Source organism: Mauremys reevesii, linkage group 11, assembly GCF_016161935.1.
Source record: "Mauremys reevesii isolate NIE-2019 linkage group 11, ASM1616193v1, whole genome shotgun sequence".
NCBI lineage: Eukaryota > Metazoa > Chordata > Testudines > Geoemydidae > Mauremys > Mauremys reevesii.
The window spans coordinates 1,139,023-1,160,664 of record NC_052633.1 but is presented as its reverse complement, the minus strand read 5'-3'; the positions used below and the strand labels follow the sequence as shown (position 1 = coordinate 1,160,664).

At 45.4% G+C, this 21,642-nt stretch overlaps 2 protein-coding genes across 7 annotated transcripts in view; one reads left to right on the top strand and one right to left on the bottom strand.

Annotated features, from left to right (window-relative positions):
- Window positions 1-670: 670 nt before the first annotated feature.
- YBEY (ybeY metalloendoribonuclease) lies at window positions 671-19,348 on the bottom strand. 6 transcript variants are annotated; one of them, XR_005586412.1, is made up of 6 exons: window positions 13,660-13,793; window positions 12,280-12,515; window positions 6,941-7,072; window positions 3,378-3,446; window positions 2,152-2,385; window positions 671-959 (listed from the first exon to the last, which is right to left on the bottom strand). XR_005586412.1 is itself a non-coding variant. In XM_039495637.1 (5 exons), the coding sequence occupies exons 2-5, from the start codon at window positions 12,487-12,489 to the stop codon at window positions 873-875; spliced, it is 498 nt and encodes a 165-aa protein (XP_039351571.1). In that variant the 5' UTR covers window positions 12,490-12,515; window positions 19,327-19,348; the 3' UTR covers window positions 671-872. The 6 variants fall into 6 exon arrangements, 3 of the variants coding, with proteins under 3 accessions (XP_039351571.1, XP_039351568.1, XP_039351570.1); XR_005586413.1 differs by having other exon boundaries at window positions 2,225-2,385; XR_005586414.1 differs by having other exon boundaries at window positions 2,152-2,382.
- The window catches only part of LOC120375052 (minichromosome maintenance complex component 3 associated protein), a 74,965-nt gene continuing 68,007 nt past the window's right edge, over window positions 14,685-21,642 (top strand). Inside the window, exons 1-4 of the mRNA XM_039495638.1 lie at window positions 14,685-14,849; window positions 16,406-17,723; window positions 20,659-20,879; window positions 21,386-21,464. Of these exons, the coding sequence (XP_039351572.1) occupies window positions 16,499-17,723; window positions 20,659-20,879; window positions 21,386-21,464 (1,525 nt within the window). The 5' untranslated portion in view covers window positions 14,685-14,849; window positions 16,406-16,498. The remainder of the gene's footprint in view (window positions 14,850-16,405; window positions 17,724-20,658; window positions 20,880-21,385; window positions 21,465-21,642) is intronic.

The following is a 21,642-nucleotide window of genomic DNA, read 5'->3' as shown; positions in this document are numbered from 1 at the left end:
GGCTCCAGATGGGCAACACATGATTCCATAGGAGGGTCCATGAGTATGCTTTGAAAAGTGTCCAGAACTAAGATTTGATACATGCAGATAGAGACACGTTCCCAGGTGCAAGTTAGCACGAGAGATTTTACAACTGTGAAAAATAAATATTCGAAAGGAGTGGATGCAACAGTACTACTTCCTGCAAAATCAAGACCAGACTGCGATACCCTAGTCATGTTAACTAGGACATTATTCCATAAATAGTCCTACTGAAGTCAGTAGGACTACTTATGGATAAAGATGCTAGGTGCTTTTTACTTTGAATACGCAAAGATTTTGGCCCTAAATGAGTTAACACACTTACCTGAGGTCAAGAAGAAAATTTCTTGTGGAGCTCTACAGCAACTCATGCATGAAATTATTATTTAAATTACTGTTACTTTTATATGGATACACCAACCTCAAAGGAAGACTCTCTAGGTAGCATCTTTCTCATCTCAAGTCTTTTTCAAAGCCAACTTCAGATCTTGGACACAAGATTATATTTGAACAATTTAATGAATTGAAATACAGATTCCACTGTAGTTTTCAGCTGCTTCTGTGGGTCTCCAGTAGATACTTCAACATACATTTGTGTTGTTTTATACTGGAGTCCATTGCTGGTTACAAGTTACATATACAACTGCACTCTGCTTGAGAGAGAAACTGTTTGGCTGAATTTTATTACACACTACAATGTAGAGCATTCTGTTGACACTATATGAAGTTAACATAGATATCTGTTAAATAAATCACTTAATACACAAGTTAGTTGTATCTATGCTACTTGGTTTCTTAGTAGGGTAAGGATTTTTTTTTTCTGGGTCTTCTCTCTTTTTCTTGTGATGGGATCAGAAATGGTTTTTAGTCAGTGGCTGGAGGTTTGCACCAGTGATTCCATTTAGCTCCTCAAGAATTTGTTTTTCCTTCTGATACATCTATAAGGGTGGGGGAAAAAACTCAATAAGTATGTTCATTTTCCCTTCATGTACATTCTTTATAATTTTAAGCATTAGACGGTAAAGTGCTGTTCTAATCCGAAAAGTAAACTATGTAAAAATGGCAACTTCTTACTCAACAGATCTGTCCGTGTGTGAATTCAAAGTCGTAACAGATGAGTTATGGACAAAAGTAACCGCAGAGCTGATACAGTTAAGATGAAGTTAGCTGGATTCTCTTCATGCAACTGGGCTGCACAGATGTCACGTAGTACATAATTTCTCTGGCAGAAAATAAGTACTGTGATGACCAAATGAGAAGGAAAGAGCCCAGTTTGAGTCTGCAGAGCTGGCAGTCAGGAAACCATGTCTTTGCCCGACATCCACCCACGCATCTGATACAGAATCAGTGAGACACAATCAATCCAGAACCCACTATGCCATATTTACAGTCACATTTCTGACCAGAACTGCACTTTACAAGAATGGGCACTGAAACTGCATCATGCCTTTCCCTTTAAACACATGCTTACAGAGGAATGTTACCTATGAACTCAATAAGACGTCTCACATGAGCACACAGAGATTCACATGGATAAGCATTTACAGGACTGGGCTCTTACACTGCCCTTACACAGACCCTTTCATTCAAGGATTCCAAAGCACTTCTAGTGCTCAGTCCTTCCAGATACACAGTACCCTTGTGAGGTGCTGACTGTCCTTAGTTCCCACTGATTGCAGTCACATTTAGCTATGGTTCATTAAGAAAACTGGAGCTATGCCTGCAAGCATGCAACTTCTGCCTACGATCTTGTCAGCTCTCACAAACCTAGTCAGTAATCGTATTTGAAACCAAAGGAAATCCAGGCAGTGGTGGCTACTTAATCATAGAATATCAGGGTTGGAAGGGACCTCAGGTGGTCAGCTAGTCCAAGCCCCTGCTCAAAGAAGGATCAATTCCCAACTAAATCAACTTCTGCTGCAATAGGCGATTCTTCCCCCTGAGTAAGTATCAAACTAACACCCCAAATTGGAGTTAGGGCATTAGGCTGTTGGAGGTCCCAATTTTCAGAAAAGATGTAAAAAGCAGGCCCTGATTAGACGGGTTATTAAACAGCTTATAAGCCTTTTTCCACCAGAAAAAGGTGTTAATCCTGATGTTCTGGCAAGGTTCCAATGTGGTTAATCACACCTGCTTATGGGAGGTAATACACATATTCTGGTTGTCAGAACAAGGAACGGCCAGACCGCGGGTTGCAAGGCACCTTCTTTGTCTCCCCAGCCTCAGCACTTCTTCCTTTGGTGAGATGGGCCTGGATTAAATCAACTCCTGTCTGCTGCACTGGGGCCATCTTTGTCTTCCCCCTTCTGTGTTCCTCCGGCCGTGTTTTCTGGGTAGGCCTCAGGGTAGGTCTAAGAGGTGCTCCTCCAACAAACAGAAGGGACTGTTTCACTAGACACTACTACAGAGGGAGATACCTTCCCCGCCTCCTCACTGGGGTAGGGTATCGTCCTGTGGTTTGCCCTGGGGAGTCAGTCCTTCCCCTGGCAGGCACTCAGGCTTTTCTGTTTCCCCTATGGGAAGGAGCACAGCCTCTTCCTGGAGATGCTTATTTCCCTGTGCCACTAGCCTAGTAAGGAGAGGGGCTTTAAAAGGTCTCAAGTAGCCCTTAATTGGATTCAGGTGTTCCTAATTGACCTGAGGTAACCCCCTCTCAGCTGATAGGGAAGAGGGCCTTTAACATTCTAGAGTTTACATATCTGCCTTCCCACACCTTCTTGCAGCCATCCGGCCTGACTTTGTCACACTAGGTTCTGTTCACCACTCTAAGTAGTCTTCTGTGTGAACTTGCACAAATAGTTAAAACTCTGTCTGTTTTTACATCTGTAAAATGAGGATAACACCTCTGAGATGCTCTGATGGAAGGCTATACATAATTGCACTGCATTATTTCCTAAAATTCCAGCTACAGTTTCAATTAGATATTTTTAAACCACTTCCTCTCCTAAAGTATTGTAGCCTTGAAGTGTTATATGGCTGCTGCACGGATTCCTGCCCCATGGAGGCACAGTTGTGTCTCCACAGTTAAGATTGAAAGTGTCCATACTAGGGCCTGTTTTTGAACCCGCTACCCTTTTAAACACAGATGTAGTTCTTGAGGAGTCTCTAAGATGAAAGGCACTTTTAGAACTTTGCACTATTACTTTCATGATTTGAATGTATGTATGAATGACTGGCTGCAAAGTGCCTCTGAGAGCATCAGGGTTAGAAGGTTCAACAACAATATATATGAATAGTCAGGAAAATGTCTCTGCATTTACAATAAGGTTTTGAATTTGATGTACCGTCACTGATGTACTTTGGGCATTCTCTCTCTCTCTCTCTCTATCTTGGCTTAGCTAAGGACATTCTTTTACCTGCTCCCACTCCGCTTCTGTGTTGTGCTGGTATCCCAGCAAATGGCACAGTCCATGAGCTGCAGTCACCTGTCCAAGGAAACAAAAATGGTTTTAGTATTTTACAAATCTCTAAACATTTATTCACGTGTGCATCACTGTAGTATGTAGGTGCTGTCTTGCAATATTTAGCACAGTTCTTCACAAAGAAAGTGACAGTAATAAAGTTAACTACTTTTACTAGACAGTACCTGAAGATCAATGGTCTAATGCACATGGTCCTTGAATACTTTGTACTGAGATGGGAAGAGGAGGCAAGAACAGAAAAACTGCAAGAATGACTAACTTTAATCTTCTGAATATAGTCTAGCTTTCTCATATGTTGTCAGCTATATATATTCTGTTGCTTTTGGGAAACTTTCAGAGGAAAACCAGTTAATACTCCAAAAAGTACAAGAACCGGTTATATCTCAAGTCACCAACCAAAAGAAAACAGAAATTCCAGAGGACAGTGTTTGTAATAATAGCCTCCTCTGGCAAGTCAGCCACAAGTTTGTCTTCAACCTCTTGTAATCAAAAAGGACATTTTCAAATGGTAAAATATCTTATCTATGGTCAAGTCCAAGAAAATACACGTGGTGCTAATCAAAATAATCAGATGGGTCACTGGGAAGACAAAATAATCAGATGGGTCACTGGGAAGACAACTGGGAAGACCTACTCTAATCTTCACAAGTTATCAGTCCGCTGATTTCAAATGGAGCTATGCCCACTTACGGAACCAGTGGATCTGTGGTCATTTTCAGAGGTGCTGAATAATACAGCTCCCACTCACCTCAATTAGAATTTGGGCACTCAGAGCCTTGGGGACAAGGGAGGGAATTGCTCTATGACTTCAGTAAATCAAACTTATGTCCCCTGGCAGAAGATACATGAGGGTACACAAGAATAGGTTTAAATAAAGAAGCATTCTTGCCTTCAGCATCGCTTTCCTCTTTGGGGCAAAACTCACCGTTTTCCTCTCCCCGAAACAGAGATGAAACAGTAAATAAAAAACAGTTTTAAAGAGATCAGAAAGTTTAAGGCTTATGTCTCCACTACAGAGTTTTGTTGGCAAAAGTTATGCCACTTTAATTAAACCGCTATTGCATGTCCACACTATGCTCCTTGTGTCGGCAGAGTGCATCCACATTAGCAGCTCTTGCATAGAGAGCAGTGCATTGTGGGTACCAATCCCACTGTCCAACTGGCCACGGGGTCCTTTGGGAAGGGTTTGCAATGCCTCATGGGGCAGGTACAACATCACATGATGCAGGTTTCTCAATCCCATCCTTCCATGGGCATCCTACTAGATTGACAGCTGCTTTTCAACTGAAGTGTGTGTGTGGCGGGGGAGACAGAATGTGTGTGTTGGGGGCGTGTGTGTGTGTTGGGGGAGAGTGAGTGTGTCCGCATGCTGTCTCTAAGTTCAGACAGCTGCCAGAAGCAACCAGCCCTGAGGCAGGGGGAGGACGACAGGTGCTGGCCGCTGCTTCCCGCAGATCCCATTGGCCTGAAATGGCGAACTGCGGTCACTGGGAGCTGCGGTCGGCCGTGCCTGTGGACGGTCAATGTAAACAAACTGTATCGCGTCCCCCCAGTGGATTACCCTGATGGGCTGCAGGTTGCCCACCACTGGTCTACACTGACACTTTGTTGCTTTAAGTTTGCCACAAAAAACTTTATGCCTCTCATCGAGGTGGTTTCATTTTGTCACTAAAACAGGGCAGTTTTGTCGTCAAAAGTGGCATTGCAGTGTGTACACTTCCACTGATTTGCCTCCAAAAGCTGCAGAGTTTTGTCGGCAAAAGGCAGAGCAGACAAGGCCTTAGACTGCAAGATTAACATGGGGACCTGCAGCAGGGACTGAAAGACATTACGCTCTTGCTATGTTTAAAAGGTGGATCAAACTTATCTTTAAAAGAATTGCACTAAGTCCCTGAATTCCATATCCATGATTTTATTGCCAGAAGGTACCATTAAGATCACCTAGTCTGATCTCCTGTGTAATAGGCTATAGAATTTCACCCAATAATTCTCAAAGCAAGTCCATAAGTTTTTGATTGAGGTACAGCATCTTTTTAAAAACAGCTCTAAATCAAGACTGAATGTCAAATGATCCACTACATCTATTGTTAAGTTGCCGTTAACCAAATATGCACCTTTTTCCAGTTGGCATTTCTCTAGTTTCAGCTTCCAGTCACTGGATCTTGTTATGTTTTTATCCATTAGATTATAGAGCCCTCTACTAACAACATTTTCTCTTCTCTTTGTTAAGCTAAACAGATTGAGCTCCTTGAGTCTATCACTATAAGGCATGTTTTCTAATTCTTTAATTATTCTTGTGGCTCTTTTTGGAATCCTCTCTAATTTACCAATATCCTCCTTGAATTGTGGATACCAGGGCCTGGTCTACACTATGGGTGGTGGAGGAGGGGTCGATGTAAGATACGCAACTTCAGCTACGGGAACAGCGTAGCTGAAGTCGACGTATCTTATTTCGACTTACTTCCCGTCCTCACGGCACGGGATCAACAGCTGCGGCTCCCCCATCGACTCCGCTTCTGCCTCTCGCCCTGGTGGAGTTCCGGAGTCCACGGGAGTGAGTTCGGGGATCGATTTATCACATCTAGATGAGACACGATAAATCGATCCCCGACAGATTGATCGCTACCCGCCAATCCGGCGGGTAGTGTGGACATACCCCAGGACTGGATAGAGTGTTGCAGCAGCAATTGCGTCAGTACCACATAGACAGGTAAAATAACTTCTTGACTCCTACTTGAGATACCTTTATTTATGCGTCCAAGGATTACATTAGTCCTTTTTGCCAGTGCCACACTGGGAGCTCATGTTCAGATGATTATCCACCAACCCCCCCTCTATCTTTTTCAGAGTCACTGCTTCCCAGGATAGAGTCCTCCATTGCATAAGTGTAACCTACATTCTTTGTTCCTTGATGTATAAAACTAGGGCTAGTTCACAGGGGGAGGGATAGCTCAGTGGTTTGAGCATTGGCTGCTAAACCCAGGGTTGTGAGCTCAATCCTTGAGGGGACCACTTAGGGATCTGGGGCAAAATCAGTACTTGGTCCTGCTAGTGAAGGCAGGGGGCTGGACTCAATGACCTTTCAGAGTCCCTTCCAGCTCTATGAGATAGAGGGCTCTGTGCGCTGCCCTTGCCTGCAGGCACTTCCCCCCACAGCTTCCATTGGCCAGGGACGTGGTGCCAGCCACTTCTGGGAGCAGTGGAGGGCCAGGACAAGCAGAGCCCACACCCCAAACCCCTCCCGCACTCTGCACCCCTGCCCCAGCCCTACATTCATGGCACTGCACACAATTTCCCCACACAGATGTGGCCCTCAGGCCAAAAAGTTTGCCCACCCCTGCTTTACATTATAGGTTTGGGATTCAGGACATTTTCTGTCGATGAATCTTTGCAATGTCCATAAACCTGCAAAAAAAACCCTCCCCACCAGAGAATATTAGCATGGTTCCTAAATCAAGTCTGTGATGAGAAATCCGTATTAGTAAGCAAACACTTACTGTAAGAATGCTGTAGTAATCCTCCCCATTTTCTTGGCACTGCTGATAGATATACTCTACTCCTAGGAAAACATCACCGAGATTGTATTCGTCCCGAAAATTAGGCTGAGGCAGCTCACCTGCTTTCAGATTCTGAAATAGAGAAGCCCTTCCAAAAGTTAACAGAGGTGAGAATCTGGTTATACAGAGTACTTTTCATCCTCCAGGCTTCCCAAAGTTGTTACAAAGTAATGAGCTAGGCACTGGTACAGCACTGGTGGTTCATGCTAATGGAACCTTAGACATTAAAGGCTTTTTACTGATAGAGGAAATTAGCTAGGGGCTCTTTAACTTCCATTAGGACAGTAACCAGAAATGGACAGAAAGGGACTTTGATTTGACTGTATGATCCAAAGGATGAATCACCAAGCTGTGAAACATTTGCTATGTGCAGTGTCAGGCAACACGTATAGGTCCAGCACTAGTGTAAAATTTACACGTCCTTGACTTGCTTAGGGTAGGCCGACACATCCCATGGCAGCAAGCCTCCTAGCCCAGGTGACAGACTTGGACTAGTGGGACTTGCACTAGCATTCTAAAAATAGCTGTTACTCCTGGGGGAATCCTGCGCCAAAAAAATTAAAAATTCTGCACAAAATATTTTAAAATTCTGCAAAATTCTGCATATTTTATTTGTCAAACATAAGAACGGCCATACTGGGTCAGACCAAAGGTCCATCTGCTAGGTCCAATAGTGGCCAATGCCAGGTGCCCCAGAGGGAATGAACAGAACAGGTAAATCATCAAGTGATCCATTCCCTGTCGCTCATTCCCAGCTTCTGGCAAACAGAGGCTAGGGACGCCATTCCTGCCCATCCTGGCTAAAGCCATTGATGGACCTATCCTCCATGAATTTATCTAGTTCTTTTTTTAACCCTGTTATAGTCTTGGCTTTCACATCCTCTGGCAAGGAGTTCCACAGATTGACTGTGCATTGTGTGGAAAAATACTTCCTTTTGTTTGTTTTAAATCTGCTATTAATTCCATTTAGTGCCCCCTAGCTTTTGTCTTATGAGGAGTAAATAACACTTCCTTATTTACGTTCTTTACACCAGTCATGATTGTATAGATCTCTATCATATCCCCTTAGTCATCTCTTTTCCAAGCTGAAAAATCCCAGTGTTATTAATCTCTCCTCATACAGCAGCCGTTCCATACCCCTAATAATTTTTGTTGCCCTTTTCTGAACCTTTTCCAATATATTTTTTCTGAGATGGGGCAACCACATCTGCACACAATATTCCAGATGTGTGCGTACCATAGATTTATAGAGAGACAATATATTTTCTCTTATCTATCTCTTTCTGAATGACGCCCAACATTCTGTTCACTTTTTTGACTGCCACTGCACACTGAGTGGATGATTTCAGAGAACTATCCACAGTGACGCCAAGAACTCTTTCTTGAGTGGTAACAGCTAATTCAGACCCCATCATTTTATATGTACAGTAACTCCTCACTTAAAGTCGTCCCAGTTAGCGCTATTTTGTTGTTGATCAATTAGGGAACATGCTCGTTTAAAGTTGTGTAATGCTCCCTTCTAACGTCGTTTGGCAGCCACCTACTTTGTCTACTGCTTGCAGGAACAGCAGCCCCTTGCAGCTAGCTGGTGGGGGCTTGGAACCAGGGTGGAACGGCAGCCCCCTATCAGCTCCCTGCTCCCCTAAGTTCCCTGTGCAGTTCAGCTGTGTCCCTCCCCGCACTGCCATGTGTTGCTCCTGCCCTCTGCCTTGGAGGTGCTCCCCGAGACTCCTGCTTGCTGTGCTGGGGGCAGGGGGAAAGAGGGGTGCTAATGTTAGGGTGTCCCCCTCCTTCCTGCTCCTGCACCCCACTTACCTCATCTCCCATAGAGCAGGGCTCAGGATGGAGGGAGCTTGCAGCAGCTGCAGTCTCAGCAAGCTGATCTAATTAACAAAGCAGTGTACTTAAGGGAAATGCACATATCTCCCTCCATTCCTGCTGCCTTGCAGAGTGAGACAGTTAACCCTTGAGGGCTCAGCCAATTGCTAGTTCATCATTTAGCAGTAAGGGAAATATCCCACCCTCTGACTCCTCCACCTCAACCAAGCTTCACAATCATCACTGTGTACCAGTATTAAATGGTTTGTTTAAAACTTATACTGTGAGTGTGTGTATATACACATACATACATATGTATGTATATAGTCTTTTGACTGGTGAAAAAAATTTCCCTGGAACCTAACCCCCTCATTTACATTAATTCTTATGGGGAAATTGGATTCACCTAACATCGTTTCGCTTAAAGTCGCATTTTTCAAGAACATAACTACAACGTTAAGTGAGGAGTTACTGTATAGTTGGGATTATGTTTTCCAATGTGCATTAGTTTCCATTTATCAACACTGAATTTCATCTGGCATTTTGTTGCCCAATCACCCAGTTTTGTGAGATCCTTTGTAACTCTTCGCAGTCTGCTTTATACTTAACTATCTTGAGTAGTTTCGTATCATCTGCAAATTTTGCCACCTCAATTTTTACAGATCATTTATGAATATGTTGAATAGGACTGGGCCCAGTACTGACCCCTGGGGGACACCACTATTTACCTCTCTCCATTCTGAAAACTGACCATTTATACCTACCCTTTGTTTCCTATCTTTTAACCAGTTACCGGTCCATGAGAGGACCTTCCCTCTTATCTCATGACTGCTTACTTTGCTTAAGAGCCTTTGGTGAGAGACCTTGTCAAAGGATTTCTGAAAATCTAAGTACACTATATCGACTGGATCCCCCTTGTCCACATGCTTGTTGACCCCCTCAAAGAATTCTAGTAGATTGGTGAGGCATGATTTCTCTTTACAAAAACTCCTGTTGGCTCTTCCCCAACTAATTATGTACATCTATGTGTCTGACAATTTTGTTCTTTACTATAGTTTCAACCAGTTTGCCCGGTACTGAAGTCAGCTTACAAGCCTGTAATTTCCAGGGTCACCTCTGGGTCCCTTTTTAAAAATTGGCATCACATTAGCTATCCTCCAGTCCTTTGGTACAGAAGCTGATTTAAATGATAGGTTACAAACCACAGATAGTAGGTCTGCAATTTCACATTTGAGTTCTTTCAGAACTCTTGGGTGAATACCATCTGATCCTGGTGACTTATTACTGTTTAGTTTAGCAATTTGGTCCAAAACCTCCTCTAATGACACCTCAATCTGGGACAGTTCCTCAGATCTGTCACCTAAAAAGAATGGCTCAGGTTTGGGCATCTCCCTCAAATCCTCAACTGTGAAGACTGATGCAAAGAATTTATTTAGTTTCTCCGCAATGGCCTTATCTCCTTGAGTGCTCCTTCAGTATCTTGATTATCCAGTGGCCCCACTGGCTCTTTAGCAGGCCTCCTGCTTCTGATATACTTAAAAATGTATTTGCTATTACTTTTTGAGTCTTTGGCTAGCTGTACTTCAAATTCTTTGTTGGCTTTTCTAATTTTATTACTAAGCTTCATTTGCAAGAGTTTATGCTCCTTTCTATTTTCCTAACTAGGATTTAACTTCCACTTTTTAAATAATGCCTTTTTGTCTCTCACTGCTTCTTTTACTTTGTTGTTTAGCCACGGTGGCTCTTTTTTGGTTCTCTTACTATGTTTTTTTAATTTGAGGTATACATTTAAGTTGAGCCTCTATTATGGTGTCTTTAAAGTTTCCATGCTGTTTCCAGGGATTTTACTTTTGGTGCTGTACCTGTTAATGTGTGTTTAACTAACCTCCTTATTTTTGTGTAGTTCCCCTTTCTGTCACCTCACTAACTCCTGAGCCCATGCTCCAGTCCCCCCCCACTAGCCATTCTGAACCCCAGTAATCCTACGTACCCCACTCTGTCCTAACCTGGCTCAGCAGCCAGTGTGCTGTGAGGAACTCTACTCCTGGGCGAATGCTGCAGCACTGGGCATAGAATTTTGTATTTTCCTGCATAAAATACATTTTACCTAAGTACTGCAGTCCTGCATTTTGCCCACCAGAGGCTGCTGTGGCACCAGAACAGCCAGCATGAACGCAGCAATATAGAGGAATTCTGTGTGCGCAGATGTGCAGAATTCCCCGAGAAGTACTGTGTCGACAGTGCTTTGAAGTTGCGGCTGGGGTGGGAGCTCGGGCTCGGAAGTCTATCCCACTTCCCTAGGCTTCAGAACCCAAGCTCCTGCCTGCACTCTCTTTAGAGTGCTAGCATGAGCTTTGCTAACCCACGTCTGACAACTCTGACTGCAAGGCTAGCTCCCCCAGGCTGTGCAGACATCCCATTAGAGGCCAGAGTTCTGCTAAATAAATAACACCACCTTTAGCCGTCAACATAGCACAGCTACTAAAAACTAGATCTGAATGTGACAAAAACGGAGGAATTCTTTAGCTAATTATTGTTTACCTAGGAAATATTTTTGCCACTCCTATGAACCTAGGTGAGCAATTCTACTGTTCTCATATCAGCAGAAATCAAATGGGATCCAAAAGTGTTCAAACATGTACATTTGATGGAAAAGTTATATTTCCAATGCCTTCTCTCCCTATACCTAGTACCTGATGGTAGCCAAATGGGTGAGCCTGTACCTTTTTTTAACACTTGTCTGCCTTCCATAAGGGAGCAACAGAAAGACATTTAGTTATTATCAACAAGTTACCTAATGTAAATAATCAAACTTCTTACTGGTTACTTTGAAGATTTAAACAACACTGACCAAAAAAAGGCAAAACACTCAGGAACATAAGAATGGCCATACTGGGTCAAACCAATGGTCCATCTAGCCAAGCATCCTGTCTGCCAACATTGGCCAGTGCCAAGTGCTTCAGAGGGAACGAACAGAACAGCTAGTCATCAAGTGCTCCATCCCATTGTCTACTCTCAGCTTCCCAGTAGTGACACTTTAACTGCTGCCAGCTGCCTTGTGGGAGTCGAATTTCTGAAATGCTGGGGAACAGGCAGTGTATGTATAACTTGACTCATGGCTCTGCTTTCATGCATTCATGGAGCCATGGAAGGAAGAACATATAAAAGATCTAATGAGGATTGCTGAAGATGTTTTCAAAGAAGATACCCTCTGAGAGCCCTGAAACAGGTCATCAAGTTCCACAACATGTCTGGGATCCCCCGAAGCACCACTATGTCCTAGTGTATCATCACAGAGAGCCACTGCAATGAAATATGATATCAAATTACTTTAGGATTTATTTAATAAGGGCTAGGGTACTTTCTCTAATGGCTTGCAAAGAAGTCAGTTGTGTCAGGCAGACCAAGAAAGTAGCTGTGGAAAGGAGAAGAAAGGGGGAGGGGAAAAAAATCAATTTTACCTCATGAAAAGGGAAGGAAAGCACATCAGTGGGGACATTTTTTTGCCTGTAGGTGTTATTGAGAAGTTGAATGTTTCTGTTATTAACACAGATAATGCCCAGGTCGAACTGCTGCACGTCCAAAATCTTCTGAAGGATTTCTATTCTTCTGCGAAGTGGGATTCGCCTGAGGGGGATGACTTTCTGCAGATTTCGAATGACTAAACTCATCTCATTAGAAACTATTCAAGGGAGCCCTGTAAATTAATTTTTAAAAATGAATATTAGCAGTGGTAGCAACTAATAATCCAGTAGCTATTGTTGCTTTAGGATCTGGGAAAGGATAGACAAAGATGTGGTGGAGGGTAAAATACGTAATTTTAGAGGCCAGTTGCTTTGATCTCGACAAATCAGCCTATATAGCCTATTGCCAATCATCTGAACCATCCAATCCCCTTACCATTTCAAATCTAGAACAAATTAGTCCTATCAGTAACCAGCCTGTGTCTGTTCCATCACATACATTAGATGAGCTAAAGCTAGCTGGTAGCTGTCTACCTCACATTGGCAATCTCAGCAAATATGCTGGAGCATACGCCTGGAGGCTGAAACAACCCTCTCCCCTTAGAGAGAGACCCTCCAGGCCAGGCTCAAAGTACCTAAACTGCACAGATAAGGAAGGGTTACAGTCGCCCTCATGCACGGTTACCCCCAAGTCCACTGGATAAAGAGAGGCCTCCTGTGTAGTGCAGCTTTCACATCTCAGGAAAGAGACTAGAGAGGGAGTCTGAGGACAGAGCGAATGATCAAGGACCTGGGAAAACGTGTATGGGGAGAGATGGGAAACGCTGGGCTTGTTACCTCAGAGAGGACGCAAAGAAGAGGGGGCAGCATAAAAGTATGTAGAATTACACAAGCGAAACCCCATGTTAAGAGATGACGAAGCAGTAACACCGGGCGCTGAGGCTGGGAGAGGCAGGGTGAAGGCTGCCTGGGCAGCTGCCATTCCGCCTGCCCGGCGCACCCGTGGTGGCGGACTCGTTACTGACAGGATCCATTTTCCCTCAGCCGGCGCCTGGCAGCGGCGCGGGGCTGCCCGGCGAGGCCTCGGGCTGCCTAGCGAACGGAGCGCCCAGGCGGGAGAAAAGCGGCTTTGCCGCGCCCGCGGCCGCCCCGGGGAACCGGCTCCCGGCTCGGGCGCCCAGGCGGCACGTGTAACACTCGGGACGGGTGGGGGGTAACGGGGCCCCCGGTCACCCGCCTTCGGTCCGCGCCACGGGGCTGGGCGCGGTACCGGGCCGGGCGCTGAGACACGCGTGGCCCCGGGGTTGCGGCCGCGCGGAGCCCGCGGGTCGCGGCCAGGCTGGAGCCCGCCCCCGCCGCCCTGCCGCGCGCGCTCACCGGGCGGGGCTTCCGGCGGCCGGTCCCGGGGCAGAACCGAGCAGCGCGGACCGGAAGCGGGTGAGTCCTGGCCCGCCCAGCCGGTGCGCACGCGCGGAGGAAACATCCGGTTCCGCGCACCGCGATGGCGGCGGCGGCGGCTCTGCTAGTGACCCGGCCCGGTGAGATGGGGGCGGGGCCTGGGACCGGCTCCCGCGGCGCGTGATACCGAGCCCGGTGCCTCCTCAGCGCCCAACCCCGCCCCGGGCACCGGCCCTCGCGCCCCCAGCCCCGGGCACCGCCCCATTCCCCGCACCGGCTGTGGGCACCAGCCCCCATTCCCCGCCCCCGGCACTGCCCCGGCGCCATTTCCCCGCCCCTCGCCCCCGGGCACCGGCCCCCGCGCCCCGGCACTGCCCCCGGGCACTGCCCCCATTCCCCGCACCGGCTGTGGGCACCAGCCCCATTCCCCGCCCCCGGCACTGCCCCCGGCCCCATTTCCCCGCCCCGCCCGTGGGCACCGGCCCCTCGCGCCCCCGGGCACTGCCCCCATTCCCCGCCCCTGGCACCGCCTGGGCACTGACCCACCTGCCACAGCCCCTCCCCGCCCCGTTCCCTGGCTCCTGCCCCGGCCCCATTTCCCCGCCCCCGCCCGTGGGCACCGGCCCCTCGCACCCCAGCCCCGGGCACTGCCCCATTCCCCCGGCACTGCCTGGGCACTGACCCACCTGCCACAGCCTCTCCCCCACCCTCGTTCCCTGGCTCCTGCCCGCTGCCCCCATTGCCCTGTCTGCAGGCACCACCCCCTCGCCAGTCCCTTGCCCAGGCACCGACCCTCCCCAGCCCTCTCCAGTCCCTGGCCCTTGTCTGTGGGCACCGCCCCCCGCCCCGGCCCGGGGCCCTGACCCCGCCCCCCAGACTCCTTTCCCCTGTGCCCAGGCACGGTCCCCGTTCCCCTGCCCCGGTACGGGCCTGGGGACCCGCCTTTGGCTGCGTGTGAATTATTGCTCTGCTTTGTTCGCTTTACACCTGCCCTCTCTGCACAGGCAGTTCCCATTCAGCGGGGGGCAGCGCTGAGATGAACGCGCAGGGTAGGCTGCGTGGGCAGAGGGCTACGGAGGCACCTCTGCGCTTTGAATTTACGGCTTCTGTAGTAGGTTCAATCCGGACGCCAGGGATTTACGGGAAATGATTTTAAGCCCCACATTCAGGTGCGTCCACGCTGCTAGGTCTGGCCCTGTCCCATATGGAAAGATGAGTTTCAGAGCCAGGGAATTAGTTCTGGCCCAGCTGTAGCCTGGTTGCTCCGTGGAGTGAGTAGCTACCGTATATTATTCTGGGAAATAGCTTTTTGCTCAGACTTCCTTCCTTTTTCGCGTGCAGCAGTCTCTTGAAAGTAGTGCATAGGAAATGGCTCAAAAGTAGTTAATCTGTTCAGTATCAGTAAGTGCAGTAAAATGAAGCATAACATTTTCAGGGAAGAGGTAGTACCTGAAGCTAACACCCTACACTAGATTTTTTTTTTTAAAGGCAGATAGTCACAAAGCCTTTACAGTCCAAATTGGAAAAAAAAAATCCTTAGTGTCAGCGCTGATGTTAACAAATTAGGGCCTGATCATGCATCTGGATCTGTATGGGCAGACCTTTCTACCCACTCAGAACCTCCTTGTGGGTAAAAGTGCCTGCAAGGATCCAGGTGCAGGATCAGGGCCTTAATTGTACATAATGGTCACATGTACAGTAGATAAATTCCACCTTATGGTTTAAGAAGGCTAAGGTATTTAGAAAAGTAATTGGAAAATGAGCAAATGGAACAGAATTGTTCAGTTATATCAGAACTGGGAATCCTGTAAGGAAATGAGTGGTGCACTAGACTACCAGGGAATAAAGGGAGCAATTAAAGATGAAAAGGACATTTCAGAGAAGCTAAATCATTTCACCACAGAGGATGTTAGGGAGATATCTATCCTGACCTACTCTCTTCAGGTAATAAAGAACGAAGCATTGTCAGAGACTGAGCTGTCAAAAGAAAAGGTGTTGAAACAAACTGATTAAATAGCGTTAAGTCATCAGGACTGGATGGTACATCCGTGAGTTCTGAAGGAAGTTAAGAATAAAGTGACTGAGCTACTAACAAAGCTATCTAATCTATTACCACATTCAGCTATTGTGTCACAGGACTGGAGAGTAATACCTATATTTGAGATATGCGATAGAAGCAATCGTAGTGAACCTTACTATGGTGCCAGGTTAAATGGTTGTAGAGCAATTACAGACAATTTTAACACACCCATGAATATGATACAATGGGGATGAAATGGTATGCCTTCTGTAAAGGGACATTCTCTCTCTCCAATATGTTCAAATTGTTTGAGGTTATCAGCAAAATAATGGATAAAGAACTGGTAGATTAGGACTTTCAAAAAGTCCCTCACAAGACTATTAAGTAAACTGACTAATCATAGGATGAGTTAAAAAGTTATAGAGCAGTAGTATTTAAGGCCAGAAGGGAGCACCAGATCATCCACTCTGACCTGTAGAGTACAGGCCACCATAAACCCAACAACTGTTATTTCACAGATTAGAAACCACAGAAGAGAGAAAACAAGATGCAAGAATAAATTATTTTTTTAAACATAGTAAAAAGTTAATAGGATGTTGCAAAGATGTAGGATAAAGCAATTAATAATTTTCTTGGCTGAACTTCCCTATTATAAATGGAAACCAATTAGAAAATGTAATGTAATGTTACACATTTGTATTTCAGATTACTCGAATGACTGGCTGGAAACTGAAAGTTAGCAGATGTTCGAGGCATGAGCTCTCTTTGGCAGATACTCACTAATTCCTACGTTTGAAGATGAACCCTAACAGTCCTTTTCGCGGACAGCAGCCTGCTGTTTTCCAAGCACCTTCTAATAGTTCCGTAGGAATGTTTCAAGCTCAAACACCATTTCGATTTGGTCAGCCCTCTATGTTTGGACAGAGCAGTGGCGGAGCTGTACAGAATCTTGGGTTTGCCCAGCCATCCAGCTTTACTCAGCCTTCGGGATTAAGCCATCCTGCTTCAGGGCAAACCTTGGGATTTGGGCCACCCCCTGGGTTTACACAGACTTATGGTCTTGGACAACCTACAACTTTTGTGGCATCTTCTGCACCAACTAGCTCCTCTGTTGTTGGAAACCAAGGATTTAGTTTTAAGCCACCTACTAACCTTGGAACTTTTCAGAATGCGTCTAACTTTGGAGTTACATCTGGAGACGTTTCAAGTAGTGGCTTTGCGGGATCAGAAATCAGCTTTAAAACACCAGAAAATGCAATATTTAAACCAATCTTTGGTGCTGGTTCTGAGCCAGAGAAAACACAAAGCCAGATCATCCCAACAACATCTTTCACATTTTCCCATCCAGTTAGTAGTGGGCCTGGAGTACTGGCCCCTTTTGGCCTTTCTCAAGAGACCAGTAGCTCTACTACCAGTACAAACTTCAGCTTTTCAAAACCAGCTAGCAGCAGTAATTTGCCATCTTCCTTTGCCTCTTCTGTACCAAGCAAAACAGTAGAGGATGACAGAAAAGGAACAAAGCCGCTCTTTGGAAGCCCCAGCAGTAGCTTCACTTCTTTTTCTAGCTCATCTGGGTCCTTGGATTTAGGAGGAAACTTCCAAGTCAGTATAACGACTAAATCAGAACATGACGAAGCTCAGAGTGAGCCACTTGCCAGCCTTGTAAAAGGAATGAAAAGAAAAGAGGAACGAGATCGTTCCCCAAGAGGGCGGGATTATGATGTTGCAGAGGAGTCAGAGATTGTATCTAGGAGTGGTTATCCTCCAGATAAGCGACCTGTTCGATTAAGCCGGCCACGTGGAGCAGCTGGCTTGTTTAGCCGAACACTGCAGGATGTGCTAAAAAGCAATAAAGATAGTGGACGTGTTAAGAAAGAGTCAAAAAAGGAAAGAGTATCTGGAGAATCTGGAGAAAATGAAGAGATGTTGGGAGCAAGCAAGTCTCTGTTTGCAGCGCCACGGCTCTCAGCACCATTAAAAGAGGGAGATTGTAAAGAGAAAACTGAAGCGAAAACTAAGGAAGGTAAGTGCTAGGAATCAGCACTATTCAATAAATCAGGTAGTGGAAATGAACGCATGGGTAGTGGAAGTTAACAGGATGGCTTGCTCTCTTTAAAGTTTGCTTTTCCAAGGGATTCTTTGTTTTCCTTTTTGGAGACTTAATGATTTCATTTTACACCCTACCCTGGAGGTGCCCTTTGCGATTGTTGCTCTTGTGATTAAAGAGGATTAAACAGCGCATGCTTTCAAGTACGTCAGTGTTGCTTCTAAATTGTCTGAGGTGGTCACTGTGAAGACAGATGCTTCTTCCTTTGGTTAGTCAAGTGTTGGTGTAGTGGAGGCTCACCTCTGTGGCATTAATTAAGTTAATTACTCTTCTCAGGGGTTGAAAATGACTGACGTTTAATAGAGGTTGTGGGTCAGTAAGGAAAACGTGAGCTTGCTACTGTTTAAAAAATGGCATTGAGAAGTGTATAGGGCACATATCTCTTCTCTCAACTCCTTTTGTGGTTGCAATTGTATTTAAGCCAATCGAGGCATATGTTTTGCTATGCTTAGTTTATTTAAGCTGATGCATAATAAACTAATGTGCTGCTCTTCAGGCAGAAATTTCTGGATAATGTACTTGGCGTTTGATTTTTGTTTTGCAGGGTTGATTGTTTTTCGGAGTTCTGTCTTGTATTTCTCTCTCGTCTCCCATTCTCCTGTGTGTGCTTTTATCTCACCTTCCTCTTCTCCCTCGTGTTCCCACTCCATGGCAAAGTCATATGGTTCTTCCATCCAGTTTTCTCTTTTTGTTCAGTATCTCTCTCTTGCTTTCTTCCCTTCTCCCTTTTCCATCCCTAATTACCTTATTGCTTTACCTTCCTCCACCCTCATCATGGCTCTGTACATGCTGTTTCCTCATTCTGGGGATTCAGGAGAAAGAAAACTGAGCTCTTGCAAGTCCATCAGTACAGTACTATTTAACCCAGAGGTTCTCAGCCTTTTCCTTTCTGAGGCCCCAGCAACATGCTATAAAAACTCCACGGCCCAGCTGTGCCACAGCAACTGATTTTCTGCGTTGTCAGGGTTCCCCTCACCCCCCGAACTCTGGGGTACAGCTATGGGGACCCACATGAAAAACTCCCATAGCTTATATTCTACTAGTTTAGGTTGAAACTTCCCCAAGGCACAAATTCCTTTCCTTGTCCTTGGACAGTATTGCTGCCACCACCAAGTGATTTTATATAAAAATTCAGGGAAGGGTCACTTGGAGTCCCTATCCCCACAAAATATCCCCCCAAACCTCTTCACCCCCTTTCCTGGGAAGGCTTGAGAATAATGTACCAACCAATTGGTTAGCAGTGTGAGCACAGACCAAACAAACCCTTGTTCTTTAGGACACTGAAAATCAATCAGGTTCTTAAAAGAACTTTATAATAAAGAAAAAAGTAAAAGAATCACACCTGCAAAATCAGGATGGAAGGTAACTTTACACGGTAATAAAAGATTTAAAACATAGAAGATTTCTCTCTGGACTCAGTTTCACAGTTACAAAAACAGGAATAAAACTACCTTTGTAGCATAGGAAAATGCACAAGCCAAAACAAAAGATAACCTAATGCATTTCCTTGCCTACTTACAATTTTTGTAATTTTAGATGGATCATTCCAGGTATATTTTCAGGAGATGTTGTCCCTGCTTGGCTTTTCTCTCTGTCTGGAGAGGGAACAACACAAAGAGAGCCACAAACAAATCTCTCCTGCCCAATTTGAAAGTATCTTCTTTCCTCATTGGTCCTTCTGGTCAGGTGCCAACTACATGATTTGAGCTACTTAACCCCTTACAGGTAAAGTGATTCAGCACAGCTGCCAAGGAGAGATTTTATGCTACGCTTATCGCTGTGTTTATGACATGCCTATAAAAGCCAGGGCTGGCGTTAGGGGGTAGCAAGCAGGGCAAATGCCCGGGGTCCCGTGCCACAGGGGGCACCGCGAAGCTAAGTTGCTCAGACTTCAGCTTCAGCCCTGGGTGCCGGGGTTAGGGGGCCCTGGGCTGCAGTCCCATGTGGCAGGGCTTCAGCTTTCTGTCCTGGGTCCTAGCAAGTCTAATGCTAGCCATGCTTGGAGGACCCCCTGAAACCTGCTCGCAGCCCCCCAGGGGGCCCTGGACTCCTGGTTGAGAACCCCTGTCTTAATCTTTGCACTGGCACCTGATAATTAGCACTTTCTAAATATTTATATAGTAATTCTGTGTAACCTTTCCATCCCCTCCTACCCTGACACCTCCAAGCTTCCCTGGAAATTCAGAGATGTCTTGATTTCCTCCTTTGCGAACCTCCCCATCTCATTCCTTATTCTGTCTCTCTTCTTCCCTTCCCCGCTTTCTTCTCCTCCACCGCCTTCTTCAGTAATGTGGCTTTTTGTAAAGAGGACTACATCATAATGTATATTAACAGTGGGATGTAAGGCTGCCTAACATTTCCTGAATTTTGAGTGCTTCACTCTGCAGTCTTAATGTTCTTTTAATGTAGCTTTTTTATGAAATATACATTGCATTTTGTTAGTTTTTTGTCTTTACATATGCACAAGAGAACCTGTTTACATCTTAATTTATTTAATCTCACTTCATAACTAGCTGTATGTGATTGTGTATAGCTTAGTCCATTCTCATGGCTCCACATAGCTGAACAATATTTTTAAAATACGTAATTGCACACTTTGCCAGTTGTAATAAAGGACTCTTCGTTACAGGGGGCTAGTTAATGTTGCCATGAGAGCGTTGAATTTCCTTGCTTTGCTAATCCAAAATTTCAATCTTAACACTGAATTATTTTAGTGTTTTCATTAACTAATCCACAGTGTAAATAAGTGCTGCAGGTGTCAGTACCCCTGCTTAATGCAAACTTCTGATTTAACATCTACTTTCTTGAGATCCAAAATAAGAAACCACACTCTTTCAACATTTTCTCTCAGATTCTGCTGTTGTGACTCCTTCACGTCGAAATCGAAGCAGCGAGAGTGTGGACAGTCTTGGTGGCGTATCGCCAAGTGAACTCACAGCAATCCAGTGCAAAAATATCCCTGACTACCTTAATGACACAAATGTGCTCAAGAAGCATTTTGGACAGGCGAAAGTCCAGCGCGTCCTTACCAGGCGCAGCAAAAAGCTGGCTATTATTCACTTTTTTGATCATGTGAGTATGTAATGTAAATTTTAAAAATAGATGTGTAGTAGCTAGATGTATGTTTGGGATGTGTACAGCCATTCACTGTGTTGGAGTTAATGGATTTCTGCTCTAACGAATCAACATCTGGAGACGAGACTATATTCTAACCACTAAAGGTGATCCCATCAGATCAGGACTGGGGTATATTGATGGGACAGCATGGGGCAGACTATGTTGCTAGCACATGCTGTACCTGTTCTGCGGTTAAAAAGAGGCCTTTAGTCTCGAGAGATATCAGCCTGATACGATACTTATTAGGGTACCACAGACCTCAGCTTTATGTGACCTCCACCACAAGGCAAGCTTCTGGGGCAGTCTGCTCGCCACATATGGCATTTGGGCTTTTAGTGACATCTAGGGAGATGACTGAACTCCCAATGAAACAAGCAAACATATCTTTGTACATGCTGGGTAGGCTTCTTTACATCCTGTTCCGATGCTAATTGTCCCTGGCATTGCATGCTTTTTTTCAGGCCTGCGCTGCTCAGGCAAGGAAGAAGGCAAAAGGGTTACACAAAGATATAGTAACATTTTGGCATAAGAAGAAAACAAGTAAGCTTTTACTTTCTGTGTTTCTTCTAGGCATGATATAAGAGGGTGACAATCAGTTGATTTCAGTGGTGTGGCACCTGTTTGCACCAGATTGGAATTAAAGTAAAACACTGTTTCTATGGTTGTTTCTCCCTTTGTGATGGGCACCAAATGCAAAGGCTGTGCTCATGTACAGCAT